At 46.5% G+C, this 18,793-nt stretch overlaps 1 protein-coding gene across 4 annotated transcripts in view; it reads left to right on the top strand.

Annotated features, from left to right (window-relative positions):
• Positions 1-1,324: 1,324 nt before the first annotated feature.
• SMARCAL1 (SWI/SNF related, matrix associated, actin dependent regulator of chromatin, subfamily a-like 1) overlaps positions 1,325-18,793 on the top strand; it is a 46,807-nt gene continuing 29,338 nt past the window's right edge. Inside the window, exons 1-9 of one of the 4 annotated variants that reach the window (XM_006763303.2) lie at positions 1,325-1,532; positions 2,639-2,671; positions 3,080-3,951; positions 4,690-4,740; positions 7,840-8,046; positions 8,970-9,020; positions 13,438-13,624; positions 16,682-16,832; positions 18,370-18,528. In XM_006763303.2, the coding sequence (XP_006763366.1) occupies positions 3,138-3,951; positions 4,690-4,740; positions 7,840-8,046; positions 8,970-9,020; positions 13,438-13,624; positions 16,682-16,832; positions 18,370-18,528 (1,620 nt within the window). In that variant the 5' untranslated portion in view covers positions 1,325-1,532; positions 2,639-2,671; positions 3,080-3,137. The other 3 variants (XM_006763306.2, XM_006763305.2, XM_006763304.2) reach the window with 3 other exon arrangements.

Below are 18,793 nucleotides of genomic sequence, written 5' to 3' on the forward strand. Positions count from 1 at the left end.
TAGCGACATCCCTCTCCCATCTGTTCTGAGATTTCACAGTTCACTAAGCACTTCTCCCACATTATCTTGCTTTGATCCTCACCAGAAGGAGATTTAGCAAGATGGTAATGTTTTCTATTTTACTTTACCGATGAGAAAATGGAATAATAGTCACTGTGTTCATGTGGCCAATAAAAGGGGCAGAACTGAGATTTGAACGTTTCTAACAGTAAATGTCACTCAAGCCTGGTAAGACAAGCCAATGGCTTTGTCATTTAAAAAACCTGATTTACTGTTTCAAAATTCACACATGGTGTATACGATCATTACAAGAAAATTCAAAGACTTCAGAAAAATGTAAATTAAAACGTAAAAGAGTGCATTTCATCCTACTTCAGGTCCTGAAGAGTTCGGTGAGTTTTTAAATTTCCTTTTTCTATGAGTTTCCATGTATTTATAGACACACAAAAATTTTTTTTATGGCTCTAACTACATACATTGCTGTGCTTTGCTTTGTTTAAAAAATATGTCTTGGCCATTTTCCAAAATCCTGAAGTTGAGATCTACCTCTTTGTTTTAAATGAGCCATATTTGAAAACAGAATAGCACCATTCATGTGTATACTGATGATAGAATACTGTATTTACTACCAATGTGTAAAGGGGAGTTGATTGTGTAAGGGAAAGGGTGCTGGTGCTGAGAAATGGAGTAAACTGACGCTGATAGTGTCAGCTGATTAATTTTCCCTCAAAAGCGGGGACTTCAGAATCAGAATCACAAAAAAGCCTAACAAGACCCTGAAAAAGTTATCGAATAACTGCCTCAGTTTTCCCATCTGTAAAATGGGAATACACATAATGTTACATAAGGGTAGGATGAGGATTAAACAATTCACATTAAATGTTCAGCACAATGCCTCATGATGACGACAATGATAATGATAGTGATGCTAATTCTCCAGCGGAGATGGAATGGTGAGTGGGGCTTAAGTTATAAGGTTATCAATGCCAGGAAGAATGCCCCAGGGGATACTTTTTATTAAGAGCTTCCGAACAGTTCCCACTGGGATGCCCTCTGGAGACCACTCTGACAACCCTCAGGAGACCGTTCTCACAGCGAGACTCCAGTTTTGTAAACCTCGACGTCCCAGGTTTTCATGATCTCGTGCTTGACTTAACCTTTGGGGGAAACCGAGGACTACAGTTCCCAGGGTGCACCACTTCAGCCCCGCCTCGTCCACGAGCTGGCGTCTCGCGAGATCCCCTGCCCAAACTACAAATCCCAGAAGACCCTGCAGCACGGCTCCGGTCTCCGGGTTCGCCACGCCCACTTCTGAAGCGTAAATGTACCCGTGTTGCCCGCTGGGAAATGTGCCAAACACCCTTCCCTTTTCAGGCCCAGGCGCTGCAATCTGGCGCGCGAACGGGCAGCGCTCGGATGCCGGCTCCTAACCGCCCGCTCGGAAGCGCAGTCTGGCTCGGAAGGACTCGAGACGCGCCCCGGCTCGGTCCGCCGGGAAGGTGGCCGTGCGCCAGGCCTTGCCGGACTAGGAGGTAGACGGGGAGGCGGACGAGACCAAGTGCCAGCCTGGAGCGGGGAGGGGGCTGCGGGGAAGGGTGAGTCCAAGCGGAGATAGTAGGGGTGGAAATAGGGTGTGGCTCTTCACTCACCGGCCGGCGTGAAGCGCGCCCCTAAAATTAGAATTTTTAGCTGTCCCTTCAGGGAGAGGAGGAGGGACATCCATATAGTGTGATGGCTTATGATTTGGGACTGACGAGTGGAGCTTCACCCCATGGCCTGGCCGTCCCCGGCCTGCGGAGGCAGTGGGCACCCCGGGCCGCGGGCGCGGAGAGCGCAGGTGCAGAAGGCCCCGGTTGGAAAGTTCGGCAGGAGTGTGGTTGGGACGTTACCCAGGGCACCTGAGGCTTCGGCTCTGCCCCGGAAGAAAGCCTTTCCCAGCCCCTTCCTGACTCTTGGCGATTGAGGTGGAAGGTCTCTGGGGATGTTTGGGGATCTGAGCAAAGGGAATCCCAGCGGGAAGGAACCCTTTGAGCCTCAGAGGCCTGAGCAGTGCTGCCGGGGTGCCGCCCGTGTCATTAAACGCATTGCATCCCGTTACATGGGGTGGGGGCTGTTTAGTCTGAACCGATCCGGAGGGAGCGGTGTCCAGCTCCCCGGTTGTAGAATATTGTAAAAGTGACTCTGCTCATAGAAAAATAACTTGGGTAAATTAATTTTTAAAAAATGATCAAGGCACAAAACAATGTATATATTGTCCCTCTAAGTATATTTCCCAAATATGGGACATGTGTCTATGGCTATGGATAGAAAAAGAATCAGAACTATGCTGTACTGTAAACTCTGAAGAGTGGTTATTGGTGGGTGGTGAAATTACAGACTCAGTTTACCCTCTGCATCTTTATGTAGCATCTGGATCTGTACAATGAGCACGCATTACTTTTTATCCCCCCTTATTTTTCCAAAAGGGTCACTGGGCTGCTCTGAGGGGGTGCATGTTGGAAGGCAGGCACTGCTCTGGGGCTTGCATCCGTCAGGCCCCCTGCAGGCTGATTTGCCAGGAATGCTAAGAGGATTGAATTGGAGGGGTGAATTTAGTGTGCGGTCTATGTGAGGCTAACGCTTTTTTTTCTTCTTCTAGGTTAGAGTCTATGTTAGCAACCATCACACCATGGTATGTGGTTGTTTTGATCTATGTCTGTCTAATCCGTTATTCTTTCTAGTTTGAAATGTTCTTCTCATTATCTGGTGGATTTGGTTTGCATTGCATAACTTCCGTGGGATCTGATAACTCAGTTGGCTAGGGGATGAGAGGGAGAAAAATATTGTAGCTGGAATGCCTCTTCAGCTTTGGATTTGATCCTTCTTTTTCCTCTTTTGTCAGGGTGTCGTTCGCCTATGCTAACTAGTATTCCTGTGTGTGTTGGCGGGGGAGGGAGGGAAATAGGGAGTGTTAATTATAAAAGAAACTTTAATATATCCACTGTTGTGCATTTCCTGGGACAAAAGTTTGTTAAAGTCAAGGTAGGCACATGATAAATACATACATCTCATGTTTATTTCAAACGTTTTTCTTTCCCAGCTTTTACCACGTTTCTGATTAAAGATTGACGTTCCTGCATAAGCATTTTCCTGTTACAATGTCCTTGCCCCTTACAGAGGAGCAGAGGAAAAAGATTGAAGAGAATCGACAAAAGGCTCTGGCCCGTAGAGCCGAGAAACTAGCAGAACAGCATCAGAGTGCAGGATCGGGCTCCACCATTGCGGCCCTTTCTTCCCAGTCCAAGCAGGGTCCTTCTCACAGTCTCCCCAAGGATTCTTCTAAGCCAGTGAGCCATGGTGTCGTTTTCAAGCAACAGAAAACCAGTGGTTCATCTCATGGTGACCAAAGACCTCACAACCCCCACAGTTTTCATCCCAGCACTCTGGAGCAGGCCAAGGGGACCTGGAAGAGGCCAGAAGAGATGCCCACAGCCTGCCCACACCACAGCCCACCAAGTCAAGTGACTCTCGCTGGGATCTCCCCTCCCTTGGCACAAAGTCCTCCAGAGGTTTCCAACCAGCAGCTCGTGGGTCAAGGTCATTCTCAGGTTTCCCACGGGACCAAATCGACACCCTTTGCTAACTCAATTCATGAGCCTTTGGCCAAAGCAAAGAGTTCCCAGGATACACCAGCTTCCTCCTCTGGACAGCTCCCCAGGGAAGCTCAGTTAGAGGCCAAGGCAGCCAGACCCTCCACCTCGGGGCAGGACATTTCTGACGTCCACTGTGGCTCTGGGAGTGTGATGCCCGGGACCGAAGGCAGACTCCCACAGAAATTGGGGGCCTCACCTCGCAAAGCAGTGAGCTCCCAGGAGGGAACGTGTGTAAGGGATGGAGACCGTTTCCAGGTGAAGATTGGGTACAACGCAGAGCTCATTGCCCTGTTCAAGCGTCTGCCCAGCAGAAATTTTGGTAATGCGTCTCCATTCAGTCTAGTTTTTCAGATTTTTTTTTCTATTTCTAGAATCCCTTTTAATCTCGCAGTTTCTCCTAAATATGAAGAGTGTGTGTTGGCACATTCCGTCTAACCAGTTGTTAAAATTTTTCTATTTTAGTCCATGTTTTCTTTTGTCATAGACATTCCTTCAAACAGCTGCCAAAATTAGGGGCTGCCACACGGCCATATGGAGAACGGATGAGTGCTTACTGAGAGGCCAGCTCCTCTGCCAGGTGCTTCATATGCCCTGTAGCACTTAAGCCTCACAATTTTTTGAGGTAACTAGATGTTATTTTAAAGGCGATGGGACTGGCTCAGCCAGGTAAAGTTACATGCTCAGGTTGGTTTGTCTGAAGGGCAGAGCTGGAATGTGGCTAGCTCTGCCTTGCCTCAGTGCACGTTCCTTCTCATACCTGAGCTTTGCCGGATTACACAGGGTCCCACCTCTGGCCTCAGCCCTCTGAGATAGGGCCCATAACATGTCAGAGCCTGACTTAAATTTCTTGATGTGGAATAAAAAGCATTATTCTTATCTATATATATCCTATTTGTCCTGTACAAGGATTTTGTAAATCAGTGGGGCTTGTTCAGCCTACTTTTTTGAATTTAGCATTCATTCATTCATTAAATAAGTTTTATTGAGTGTCCAAATACAAATGACAGCAGTCATCAACCTCATTGTGGACAGACCAAGTATTTGTGTTTCATTTTAGATCCTGACACCAAGATGTGGAACTTCAGCATGTCCGACTACAGTGCCCTGAGTAAGTAGGCGTGTCGTCACCCCTCGTGCAGGAAACACTGGTATTGAGAAATTTCTTGGGAGTGGCAGAGGTGGTCTGGCTGGTGGTTCGGACAGCTTTCAGGCCACCGTCCCAGTGCTCTTCTTCCTTCTCACTATGGCCAATCTAGTGAGGCAGCTCATTGGGTGATGGTCACTGGTAATATTAACAGAAGCTGGCATTAAATGAGCCTGGTAAGCCCCTTACATGTGCTATAACTCTTTTATTCCTTATGACAACCATTTTACAGATGGGAAAACTGAGGCCCAGAGAGGGTGTGTTACTAACATAGGGTCACACAGCCAATAAGTTGCACAAATAGGACTCAAACCCAAACAGTCTGACTTCAGGGTGCATGTTCCCACTGGGTTGCTGGCTCCAGCCATGGCAGGCAGCTATGCCGGCCACTGATCTCAGGAAGGTTTACAGTTCATCAAACCACCCAAATCCTCACAGCACTCTTTATACAGCTAGTTAACTAGGGCTTGCAGGGCGGGGCATTGCCCAGAGAGGGGCATTGCCCAGGCAGGCTCCAGCCAAGGCCAAGTTCGGGGAGGCCAGGTCAGGTTGTTGTCAGGGCCCGTGGGTGCACACACCACTTCTGAGATTTTGTTGACTGTCCCTACTCCAAGGTTTTTGTCACCTTCTCCTGGTGCCTGAAGTCTGCTCCTCTGCCCTGGGTGTTCTCACATCTCCCAGCAGCCATTTCTATCCCCTCTCTTCCCTCCCAGTTCAAAGAGGGAAAAGGTGGGGATACATGGTGAGGTCACTCCCCCGATTTGGGGCACCAGTACAGTTTCTGGAGGGTGATGGTCAGCTCCCAGCAGAAGTTCCTGTTTCTCTCCTTCACCTCCCCATCTTGAAAGTGTGACACTTGGTGATATCCTTTTCTTTACTAGCTGCCAGTGAACTTTTCTTTTGGGGGCCTCATTTTTACTGTTAATCCATTTGTTAGGTGTTGAGAAGGGGAGATCAGTGCCCTAAGTTAAGAATGCAGGTTTTGACACAGTGTGTTCTCATGGTTCCTCAGATTAAACCATTGTTTTCCACTGTCATGATTTTGTTTGTTTTATTATCTTTTTACTCCTGTTCTCTGACCATACTGCATGGTGACCTAAATGACTTCTGTGTTTGCAGATTCATTTATGTTTTCTGTGTGATATGCTTGCCTTCAGTAATGCTTCGCATATTGTTTTTGAAAACTATTTAATAGGCACAAAAGTCTGTTCATAGCTTTTAGAAGAATTTTACTGATTATTTGTTTAGCTCCTCTGTGTCCTTACCAGTGTTTTGCACACTTAATCTGCTGTCTCCCAAGATATATTAACATTCTCACAATGATCATGGATTTGTGCATTTATTCTTCTTTTTAAATTTTCAGATAGGTTCATGATTGTTGTGTCTTCTTAGTAGATTATAGTCTTTCATCGATATAACATGTAAAGGCTGGGTCTACCAGCCTTTCTGTCATTTTGCTTCCGGTGTACGTCTGGATTTTGCCTTTTCAATCCTATCGCACACTCATCTTATGGAAAGTATATCAAAGTGCAAAGAAGAAACACTATCCCCAAAAACTCCCCACTCAGTTAACCACTATTCACATTTTAGTTTTGCACCTTCCAGCCTTTTATCTGTGCATTAAAACATACGAATTTTTACATATGTAATGTAATTGTGACCTTGCATAATTCTCTTAGTGTTCCAGCATAACATTTTTATTTTCATGCTGAATGTTAACAGTTAATGCTGAGTGATAAAAATGCCCATTATCAGACCACTTTGACTTCCAAAAAAATGATTTCATACTATTGAACTCAATTTTTTTGTGTATTTGTCTTTTCCAAAATTTCTTCCAAAAAATCATTATTGATTATATGATATTTCATTGTATAAATGTCATAGACTGCTTAAATCATTTTCTCTTTATCTGTTTTAATTTGCTCCCAGTTTATTTTTCAGTGTTAAATCTGTAAGGAACATCTTTATCCATAAATTTTTGTATTTTCAATTGTTAGTTGGGGGAGATTCCTAGAAGTTGGATCATTTGATCACTTTTTAGGGCTCTTGCTGTATATCACCACATTATTTTTCAAAAGAATTTATTTCCAACTGGCAATGCAGTTATCTGTTTTTTATAAGTTAAAACAGGGCTTTTTTTTCTCTGATTATTTGTGCAGTTGAACATTTTTTTCAAATGCTCATTAGTCATTTCCCCCCTCTTCTCAATTGGTTACATCTCTGTGTTTTGTGATCTTGGGTGTTTGTGTGTGTGTGTGTGTGTGTGTGTGTTTTAATATATATTTATTGATTTCAGAGAGGAAGGGAGAGGGAGAGAGAGATAGAAACATCAATGATGAGGGAGAATCATTGATTGGCTGCCTCCTGCACGACCCCACTGGGGCTCGAGCCCACAACCCAGGTATGAGCCCTTGACTGAAATCGAACTGGGGACCCTTCCGTCCACAGGCTGACACTCTGTCCACTGAGCCAAACCAGCTAGGACATGGTCTTGATTTTTTAAGAGTATGGGCTCTGCTTGCCTTTCTTACAAGTATCTTTACTTGGTAGTTTTGCCTTTTAATTTAGTTTGTGTCTTTTGACAATTTAGTTTTATGTAGTCAAATCTATTAACCTATAAAGTACATCAGGAATAGATGAAATAAGGTTCAAAACTGTGCTTCTGTGGCCTGGTGGGCCTTTGTCTCTCTCCCTTGTTCTCTAAGCAGAGTTAGGGGCCTGGGAGTAGGGTTAAGTGGGCGATTCTGGTGTGTTGACTTCAGCAACAGAAATGATCTAATAAACTTGCTCATTCTGGTGAAATCCCTCTTCCCCTTATTATTTTCTGACTTCTAAGTGTTTTAATTTGATAACTTAAGGAGCAGAAGAGTAATGTTCAATAAATCGTGAATTTTCCAAAGCCTCAATGAAAGCATGCTTGCAAAGCTCCCAGTCCAACAGTACCTGCCATGTGTAATTCCCTATGACCCTGTCCCTGCCCTCCTCTTTTGCCTGTCTGAGCATCCAAGGGCCATGTGAAAGTCATCCGCCTTGTCACAGCTGTCCTCCTCTTCTCCTTCACAGTGAAAGCTGCCCAGCGCCTCCGCACGGTCACCCTGCAGCCTTTGGAAGGGGCCAGCAGTGTGGCACAGACCGGCCTGCCTTCGGCTCCCTCTCTCACCTTTGTCAAAGGGCAGTGCATGCTCATCTCCCGGGCCCGCTTTGAGGCAGACATCGGCTATTCACAAGAGTTGATTGCACTGTTTAAACAGATGGATTCTAGAAATTACGGCAAGTAATTGACCCCCGCCTGCTTCCCAGGGTGGGTAGTGGTCTGTGGTCTCAGAGTAGGTGTTTTTCTCTCAATTTGAACACTCAAAAATGGCTTTCTTGGTAGAGCCTTCCTGATCTGCTCCTCTTGGAGAGAGGTGATGCCTAAATTGTTTAGATAGTGAACAATTGGCCTGTTTTGTCCTCAGAGGCCTCCCAAAGAGAAGGACCCCCCCCCACACACACACAATTTTTCCCAGTCACCTGGTCAGTGTTTTCTTGGTAGGAGCAGATAAATTCCTGCTTCAACCATTTAAACCTACCTGTTTAGATTTTGTAGCAGAGCTAGAAAAACAGATGGTTGTCATAAAAATAAATGCCTTTCTGTAGACTAAGACCATAGTTCTCAAACTTGAGCATCATCAGAATCACCTGGAGGGCTTGGTAAACCCAGATTGCTGGGCCCGGTCAGTGTTGATGCCTACTTCCCACCCAGATACTGAATTCATTGGTTTGAGGTGGAGCACTGGTAGTTTTAAAAATCTTCAGGGGAGTCTAATAATCAGCCAGGATTGACAACCACTGGCCAAAACCAACAATTTTGCTTTATTTTTGTGTGAGGTTCTTCAAAAGCTGCCCCATCCAAATAAAGGGCAGAAATCAGCTTCAGAATTCTGAACTCCTGGAGTTCATTCTTAGCATGGACCATGTTGTTTTACAAAATGCTGTGGCTTTTCTGGGTTAATATTCACATTCTTGAAATGGTTTTAGCCTTTCCCTGGGCAGGTAGAAAGCAAGGTCTTAAAACCTCTTGCCTTTGAGACATCACAGTCACCACACCATGCGAGCTCCCTGGAGGTTTAGGAAACCAGGGACTGAGTCAGTGTGAGGACACAGCAGAGGCAGGCTGTCACGTTTGCTTATTTTGTTTCTTCTCATTGCAGATGTCAAGACCAGGAAGTGGAACTTTCTCTTGGAAGAGCACAATAAACTAAGTGAGATGCCCACCTTGCTTGTTTTATATCATGCTGTTGTTAAGCTTTAATGATCTGGCTTAAATTGAATGTTCTCCTCCTCCTTCCCCCGCAATGGCTGTGCATGCTGTGTACAGGACAAGGAAAGGCGGAGATGAGCTCAGGCAGCCCAGCCCCATCCGCTGAGACGGTGGCTTTACAACAGCCCGACGAACGAGGGGCCTCTGCTTCCATCAGCGTGAGGCAGTACTGGTCAGATTCCAAGGCCAGGAAACCTCCCTTCCGCCCATCGTAGAAGTGTGGGGGTCAGAGGTGAGGAAGGATTGCCTCGCTTAGATGGAAGCTGCTTCGGATGCCCTCTGAGGACAGGCTCTCAGATTACTTCTGGAACCAGATGATCGGTGAAGGGGAAGGGTCTCGGCAATACTGAGCTCCAGGTGGGCTGAGGTCTGCCAGAGGCGTGGCCTAGGCCAAGGCGCACAACTTTAATGAGCACTTTGCAGATGGACCAAAGGAAAGGGTATGTGTACAGATGTAACTACAAGAAAGAGAAGCCAGTTTGGACTTAACGTTTTTCTTCTCTGCCTGAGAAAGGGGACATGGTCTTATCTCAGCCTGTCCTAATGTCAGTCTAACACCCGTCTTCCCAGCTGTCACAGCTCTACAGAGGGTTTGCTGCTGGCATCAGAGTTCTTCCTGTTTGACCCCGATGGCTTGTTGGCCTCCCAGCCAGTGTTCGCACTGGTCAGGCCAGGGGTGGCCCTCTTGCCCACCCGGCTGGGTCTTTAACGAAGAGGAAAGCTGGGTTTCTTCCCTCTGTCTCCTCCTTATGTGACTGACTATAGGACCTCAGATGGATAATTCGACATTCTGGGTCCCAGTTGTCCTTTTAGTAAAAAAAAAATAGAAGAAAAAAAGTGGGTGGCGGGGGGGTTGTTTTTAATCCGTACCTGCTCTTCTGCCAGAAATTAAATATAAGGGAAGGGCTTTGATCCTTGAGGAAAGGCTTTTGGCAAACTCAAGGCTAAGTTTGAATATGAGGAGATACTTAGTATCAGGGAACACTAGCTGAAGCAGAAAGGATCCCATGGCTGCTGCTGTTTGGAACTTGTGACTCAGAGCGAACTCTGGCCAAAGCCAAATTTTTGGTGAGCAATAGGAATGAGTTTTTTCCTCTCATCCCTTTGTCTTTCAACCACAGAAAGACATAAATATGTTAGCTATAAAGGCTTGACTTTCACGGAAGGATAAAAAGCAGGATACTTACAGTATTAGTAGGTGAATGTAACATTGAAAACCATGAGTCTCGACTCACATAGTATTATATAATGGTTCCACATCTTTAGTGGGACACATACTCTTTGGAATATCTGATGAAACAACAGTTCTTCATCCAGAAAAACACACAATGGCCAGACATACAGTTTGTGTTTGTCATCAATAATCCTTTGGATCTGGAGTTTAGAATTCTAGATTCAGAGTTCCGATTACTTTTTTCCATGCTGTCTGGTCATTCCAATGTCTTGTGGAAGCTAAGACTGATTCTCCCCATTTCACAGATTGGAAAAAGCTTAGGCCCAGAGACAGGGAACGTCGTTTTCCTTATTGGGAGCATTGCGGGTCATGATACACTGAGACTCGGACTAAACATTGAGATCTTGAGTTTGTATCATGACCTGTATGGAAAATTAGAAGCCAGACCCGTGCGCCACGAGGCTGAGGAGACGGTCTGCAGAGTCGCAGGTCCCGGTGAGCTCTGGTTCCATCAGCATCGGACAGGGCCCTGGGGAATTTGCACCTCTCCTCACCCCTGGGGCTGGTTCCTCCGTGGAAATTAGATGACTGACCCTGAGCTCGTGAACATGTGCATGGAAAACTAATTAAAAATGACAGTAAGACCTTCCGAGTAGATGAATGCTCATTGATGACCTGGTGATAATTATTTTCTCCAGATTAGGTGACTAAGCTTTCCTCTCTCTTTTCTAAGTGACTTGAGGCCTTTGCCCACAGTGAGATTGGCTTAAGGCCCTCGGTTTTCCCAACTGTCACAGTCCAGAAGGACTCTGCATCCCCCTCAGCAATTCTGTCTTGTCAGCGGCTATTTGAAAACATTCCCATCCCTGCTGGTGGCTTAGTGGTGGCTTTCACAGAAACGGCTTCTAGATGGCTCATGAGGCCAGAGCACGCTCCTGCCACCTCCCAGCACAGGGACAGGACACAGCCAGTGCATGGGGCTTTCTCAGAAACACACCCCGTTGGCCGGAGTAGCAGCACAGGGATTTGGAGACAGTAATTGGTAGGAAGCAGAGTGGCCGTTTTTTCCTCTTGAGAGGCTGAAAGAACGTAACGCTTACAAAACACCGTATTTCACAGTGGCCGGATCATCAGCTGTGTCTCAGTTTTCGTCAGGTATTTGAGTTCTGAAAGTCACTAGGATTATAATGAAAATGGTTTCTGAAAGCACATGGAGTGCTCATTCTCCTGATGTGTGGAGAAATCAGCATGCTCAGATTTAATTTGGAGGCATAAAATCTATTTCTGCATCAGTATGGACAGTCTCTTTATGTTGAAGCCGCCAACCTTACCTAATTTCCTATCCTGGTGATTCTGTTCTTGCCAACTGTTCCCAGAAATAACCGGTACATATATTTAGTGAAGGACAAAATGGATTTAAATGTATTGAAAATACAAAGCTATTTAAGGTAGTGGGTGGCTCAGTCCTCCAATTCACATCAATATTTGCAATTGTAGTGAATTGGTTGTGTGGCAAAACACTTTGTAATATCTTGTGAAGATATTAAGGAAAAACATGATCATATGGAATAGAGAACTACAACCGTAGAATTTCAAATAACACTGGGTAGAAATGAAACATGCCCAGTTTCTCTTTACAGGATTCCTGAGGACAGTAAGCCCCCTGGTTTTACTATGACTCCCAGGGTGCCCCTGAAAAGGTAAAGGATAAAGAGCAATTGAGGATCAGTGAACAGTGGTCACTCTTCTAACTTGATTTTTCAAAGGAAAATGCTAAAAGGGAAGAACCTTAAAAAGCTGCAGCCCCTAGGACAGCGGGCTGTGGTTGGTAGGTTAATGATTCTGCTACCACCAGCGATTTTGAGGTCTATCGTCTGTTCTCTAACTTTGTGATTTTTTAACATCTTCCCCTGCCCGTTCCCCCCAAATTGTATGTTTTATTTGTATCCTGGTTTATTCTTTCTCCTTTTCTCTGTTGAAGAAGTTTTTTTCCTCTTAAATTTAAAATCAGGTGAGGCTTAAATTCTTCCAAAGAGTAAGATCAGTGAAATTAATTTGCTTTCATTTCCATGTAGATCTCAGATAATTTATTTTTCCCACTTGGGTTAATGGCTTCTGACTAGAAGAAGAGATTTCCCCATCCATTGTATGGAGGTATGATACCGCACACTTGAAAGGAGAGTAGAGACCCCTAAAGATGAGCTGTAATGGAAAGTCAGACTGAACTTATAAGGGTTGGTAAACGTTTTTTTGTAAAGGGCCAGAGAGTAAATATTTTAGGCTTTGTGGGCCGTGCGGTATTTGTCCCAACTACACAACTCTGTCAGTGTAGCATGAGAGCAGCCATGATAATCCATAAACAAGCTGGCACAACTGTGTCCAGTAAACCTTTATTTACAAAAACAGGATGATTTAGCCCCCAGGCCTTTGCTTGCCAGCACCTGCTTTGGGGGCTGGGTAGGGAGCTAGCAGGCCACCTCAGGACTGCTGAGTTTTCTGGCTGCCTCACCACTGAGATCACTACTGTAAAACTTACTCTCAAGGGAAGCTCATGATTCTCTTGCTGAAAGGGTCAAGAGTGTGCTGGACCACATGCGTTGTTATCAGTTGTGGTCTTTGCGTGGACTTTGCCCTTTGTTGTTGTTTGGGAGTAAGTACCATCTTACTGATCTTTCTCAGAAATGTCCTGCGTCTTCTCTGTATGGCGCTCCGTGCTTTCCCGCCCGTTGACAGCAGGTGACGTAGAGTTCTCTGACTTCTTAACATCGAAACCAAAATAAAACATGAGGAGAATGGAAAGGAGACAAGATTTTTCCATTTTAATTCTTGCTTTTTCTGGGCTGATTTTTTTCTTATTTGAATGGGAATACTAAGATAATTTTTTTTACATTACTTTAGGTTAAAAAAAAAGATCAGTCACAAAATCACTTTGTATTTCTTTCCAGTGTTTGTGTAGTATAGAAAATCAATTTTTCATGACCGATTGCCCTCATATTTGCAGAAATTAAGGAATAGAGAGGGAAAACTTGTTCTCTAGCATGTGTCTATCAGCCCTGATTTTCTCTCCAGTTAGTTTCTTAAGATGGCATGCAGCAGCATTTCAGCCATTGAAATTTGTATTTCGTAACCCCTGGATCTCTTGGACATAACACCCCAATTCATATGCCTCTCTTCTTCCTTCTAGTTGAAAGGGTGCGCTGCCTCCCACAAGTGCAGCTAAGTCCTCTGCCCAAGACACTCACCCTGGCCTTTGCTTCTCAGCTGGAGAAGACGTCTCTTTGTCTCACAGCAGACGTCCCTGAGGCCGACCTCTCCAGAGTGGACCCCAAGCTCGTGTCCAGTCTGCTGCCCTTCCAGAGAGCTGGAGTCAAGTAGGTGCCTGATCTTCCTCTTGCTCCCTTTCCCTCGCATTTCATCCCTCCCCACCAGCAGTGTTCAGATAGATGCCCCTTCTTTTGTGAATGCTCATCTTTTACAGATGTCTGGAAGCAGTTAGGCATTGAACAGCCAGGTGTACTCTTACCAGAGCCTGAGTAACCATTGATTTCAAATTCTGTGCGTTAGCAGGGCTCTGTGTTGCAGGTGTACAGAAACCTACTCAAACTAGTTGAAGAGATTTCTCAGTGCATGTAATAGAAAACCCAGGATCTAAAAGGATCTCATCAGACTCTGTCCCTCTCTCAGCTCTGCCTTCCTCTTAGTTTTCTTTATTCTCAGCCTGATGCTACTCAGGTGTGGCAGCTGGGGCTGCCAGGGACTTCCAGCTCACATCCATCAGCCCAGCATCCCAGCGGAAGCACCTCTTTTCTCAGAATCCCACACTGAAATGCATGGATCTGGAACCAGTCAGTCATTGAGGCTCAGAGCTTGAAGTCTTGTTGGTGAGGCTGGATGATAGGCCTGCCCTACAAGAATTACTTGGACTGAGAGTGGGAGGTGGTAGTTTTCCAAAAGAAAGCTAGGGTGCACTTACTGTAGAAAGAAAAAAGATAAACTCATGGTCTGGCCTGTCCTTTTTTCCAGACTTCTTGGGAGAAGCAGAACGACAGGTTTGAACTTGCCTTCTAGTGAATATACGGGAGGTCAAGGAGAGGGAGGAGGTCTTGATAGTCCACCCAAAATATGAGAGCTAGATGTGTTGGTAGGCGGTGTGGCTGGAGAAGAGCCCTGTGCAAGGGAAGGAACTGAACTGTCAGTGGCACTGGCGAGCAAAGTCAGCCTGCCTTGTGCAACTCACTGTGGTGTTTGGTTAAAGCGCGGCTGCTGTCTCAGACAGGATTCCTTCCTGGGTGTGGTTTCGGCACAGCCATACCTTACTGATTCCCAGGTCCCCAGCTCTGCCCACCCTCTCCTCATCCTATCCATCAGCCTCTGTCCCTCGGAGGTAACACACTTTGCCATTTCGGTCCTGCATCTACTGTGATCTGTGAGGTCCTTTGGGCCGCGTTTTACCCATGCTCAAGGCAGTTTTTTTCCTTTGCTCTTTTCCTCCTCTGGCTCCTTCATGACAATGTTACCCACTCTGACTTCAGCATCAAGTTCTTCATGGCTCCAGTATAGAGAGATCCATGGGCCCATGTGGTACCTGCTGGCCTTGCCAGGTAACCTCCTCACCACTGGGGCCGCTGTGCGAGGCACTGGGCCAGTGCTCGTGGAAACAAAGTGGGGCCAGCAGCTCCCATCTTTTTCTCTAGGGCTCTGAACGTGCTATGGTACTTACAGCCTTTCTTCAACACTTTCTAATTAAATCCAGATTTTAACTTTCATTCTCTGGTGTTGAGGGAAGAGGGCTATGAATTCCACATCTTTTTTTGTTTTGTTTTGTTTTTGTATGTAAAAACTCAGTTGAAAACTCCCTTAAACTTATGGAGTAAAATCTCTTAGATACATATCAGCTTCCTCTAATGACTATATGGTCTCTCAAGAAACCAGTGAATCGAGGCTCTGGCAGACAGCCACCTGCCTAAGGTCTCTCAGCTCCCACAAGTGAAACTGGGGCTTAAATCACATTTTCTGATGAGGACAGAGCTTCTGTTATGCAACCTGCCCTGTAGAGGAGGCATCAGCTATGTGATTGTTTCTCTGTTTACTCAGGTGTTTGCTTTGTTCTCATTTTTGGCCACTTGGTTCCTGAGCTGGGCTACCTCAAGGCAGGGATAAAGGAAAGACTGAAATTCAGCGTCCATTCTGCTTTGAAAATGACCAGATAGACTAAAGTGCTTCGGTGCTCCCTGTCTGCCCTGGCTGCCAGTTGTGTAAACCAGAAAGTAAGAGAATAAATCTTTCCACACTTGCCCTCCCTCTGTCTGAGTTGTGGGTTCATCCGAAAATGGTGCAGAGCTTTAACCCAGGTCTGAGGTAGGTGTGCCAAGAAGAGACCTGTTCAGGGAGGTGAGGTCGCAGGCCGCTGGGCTCCCTGCCTTCCCACTGAAGGAACGTGGTGGCCTCGGCCAGGGGTGCTCCCTCTCATTGGGCGGGCTGTTGTGACTGCTGGGAGGACAAGGAAGTGCAACAATGTGACACCTATTGTCTCCGTGTGCTGCTGAGCCCAGGCGTGCTGGCCTCATGCCACCCACGGGTCTGCATGTCCATTCTCCACCTTCGCCAGACACTGGCCTTTCCAGGCAATTCAGAAAGGCCACGTGCAGCCTCGAATTCTTGTCGGCCAAACCAGCTGCTCATTAAAAGAGATTACAGTCTCTGTCTTTACTGTGTGAGAGGGAAAGAAAAAGAGCTAGTCGTCTGGTCTATTACCAGGTTTCTGAGCAGATGATGAGTTTTCAGGAATCATCTGAACGGGGACGGTTGTGTGGAGCAGGAGACCAGGCAGCTGGCACTCGGGATCCCTCAGCGTTTCACTGAGTCATCAATGACTCGAGCAAGTCATTCTTACTGTTGTGCCTTTTTGTCGAATAGTAGCTATAAGAGAACATTCCTCTGACCCATTCCTCTGAACATTTCCTCTGGCCTTTACACACACCGTCCTCTCTACTCTTCATCTCTAATTTCTCTCCTCTCCTCTAGGCAGATCTTTTGTGTGAACAAGGGTGCCCCCCGCCCCCACAGCCCCTTATTAGAGACCGTTTCCCACTGTCCTTGCACACCCCCGGGCCTCACCTACATTGGGCTGAGGGTGACTCGTGTTGCAGACTTTTATGACCTGATTATCTTACAGAGCTTCTCCCTACCTTTGACCACCATTTCACATCTTCCCGATTCTGACTCCTTTTTAAATTATAATTCTGCTCCCTGATTAGCTCCTGCTTTTCCCTCTTTGGGGAGCAGATCTCTTCTCATGAGCAGGGCCCATGCTGGCTGCCACTCAGCCTACACCGAGCCATGCGCATGTATCACTTTACGTGGTGGCAGGTAAACTCGTGCCCCTGGGGAATATGTTGTGTTACTGTCCTTACCTTGTCTGCTTCCAGTTTTGCCATCGCAAAAGGAGGCCGCCTGCTGCTTGCTGATGACATGGGCCTGGGGAAGACCATCCAGGCCATCTGCATCGCCGCCTTCTACCGGAAGGAGTGGCCGCTCCTGGTGGTGGTGCCCTCGTCTGTGCGCTTCACCTGGGAGCAGGTCTGTGCTCTTTGTGTTCGGATTTTAACAAAAACACTTTTCCTCAGGGTTAGAGTAATCAAGTAACAGCTTGGGAACAGGGCCTGGGATATTTAAAGTCCTGCTTCAGCTGAAGGCAGAATGGAAAGGAGATGCCCCCTGAGCCTGGGCTCATGGGCTGTGCCGAAGTAGAGTCCCGTACTACCTTCAGGGAAGGAAGCCACGGAGCCTCAGAGCTCAGACTCGCCTCGTTCTGTTGGCAGACACTTCCTGTTAGTAGCACCTTTCATCTGTACCGCACTTAATTTTTAAAATATGATTCCTCCTTTAGTTCCCATAATTCCATAATAGCCATGTGCATCAGGCACAAGAGATATTAGCCCATTTACAGATGAGAACACTGACCTCAGAGAGGGTAAGCTCCACACTTCCTGCTAAGGTGGCACAGCGCAGGGCCTAGAGGTCGCATGCCAGACTTCCTGGCTCAGGGCTTTTGCTCTCTGTGGAAAGGGGTGAGGGCAGGGTGTTCCCTGTCTACCAGGTACCTTTATGGCTAAAAAATCTGACCTGAACTCAGCTTTATTATCAGTCAGCCTTGAGCTTTGTCTGCCGTATGTCCAGGGATCAGAGTGGTTCTGTGACATGAACAAAAATCCAGATAAGCCATCTTGATGAAGAAGGAAGCCCCATGCCTTATGCTGCCTATGGCGGCTGTCGGCTTCGTCACAGCTTGGCTGCTTCCTAAGCCCCCAGGAGCTGCGATGGGGAAGAGGCAGTTCCGCCTGCAGCTGCTCAGCCTGGTGCCCAGAGGTGCCCGTCAAAACTTTAAAATGGTGCATTGAAACAGTACCACATTCTTTTTCTGTCCTTTGATCTGAATTCTGCCAGCACCTCCAGAAACTTATGATTCAACACATGTATGTTGTGTGTTAGATTCCCACAGCACCCTCAGAAATTCTAGGGAAGGGTCAGATGGTCAGATGAGGCTGGAGAAAGAACCAGCACTGCCTATATCAGAATCATGTCACCCCGGCATGCCAGAGAGCACCCGACACTGCCACGGAGGCACTGGTGGCCCTCTGCTGACCCTAGGTACTGGCTTTTGCTAGAGATGGCAACATTTCTGGAGAGAGCAGGCGCTTTGTAGAAAATATCACCATTAGAGCCTTCAGTGTACCAAACTTCACTAAAAATTCCTCTTAAAAGAGTCACGTTCTTTCTCTGCAGAAACTTGCCGTCTAGTTAGGGGTCACAGAAGTGAAGTCCACAGGCACCACAGAGTAGCTGCTTGACAACACTTGCTACGCAGGAAGGATGTGTTCTGCTAGGGAAAGTGAGGGGAGCGAGTGTGTGAGAGGAAGATGGAGATGGTAGCTGTTTTGGGGACAGGGTTACGACCACTGTGGGAGGACATGGAGGGGCAGAGGCCATGTTGACTTTTCAGGGAGCAGTGACATTGGCCCACAGTGAGAGTGCAGTGGTGGGTCGGCTGTGGTCACAGCCAGTAGCTGTCGGACCGGGTCATCATTTTGGGTTTGTTCTCTGCTGTCATCCCCAGGCCTTCCTTCAGTGGCTGCCGTCTCTGAACCCAGAGCTCATCAATGTCGTGGTGACCGGCAAGGACCGCCTGACAACTGGCTTGGTCAACATTGTCAGTTTTGACCTCCTGAGCAAGTTGGAAAAGCAGCTAAAAACTCCTTTTAAAGTTGTCATCATTGTAAGTGACTTGGCAAAATATTTAAGGACTTGATCTTGGTGGAAACTTTCTTCTGTACTCTCATGAGTCCAACTCAGTCTCAAGGAGAACAAAAATCATGGTCTCATTTTGTGGTGAAACAACATTTCATTTCTCTCAATTAGCCGTTCTCAGCCCTGACTACGTATTAGAATTCCAGAGGATCTTTTTGAAAAATGTGATTTACTAGGTCTGCACTGGGGTTTCAAGCCTTTCTCTCCCTGATGTGAGATCGGCTGTGGAGGCC

This window comes from Myotis davidii, unplaced genomic scaffold (assembly GCF_000327345.1).
Source record: "Myotis davidii unplaced genomic scaffold, ASM32734v1 scaffold575, whole genome shotgun sequence".
Taxonomy (NCBI): Eukaryota; Metazoa; Chordata; class Mammalia; order Chiroptera; family Vespertilionidae; genus Myotis; species Myotis davidii.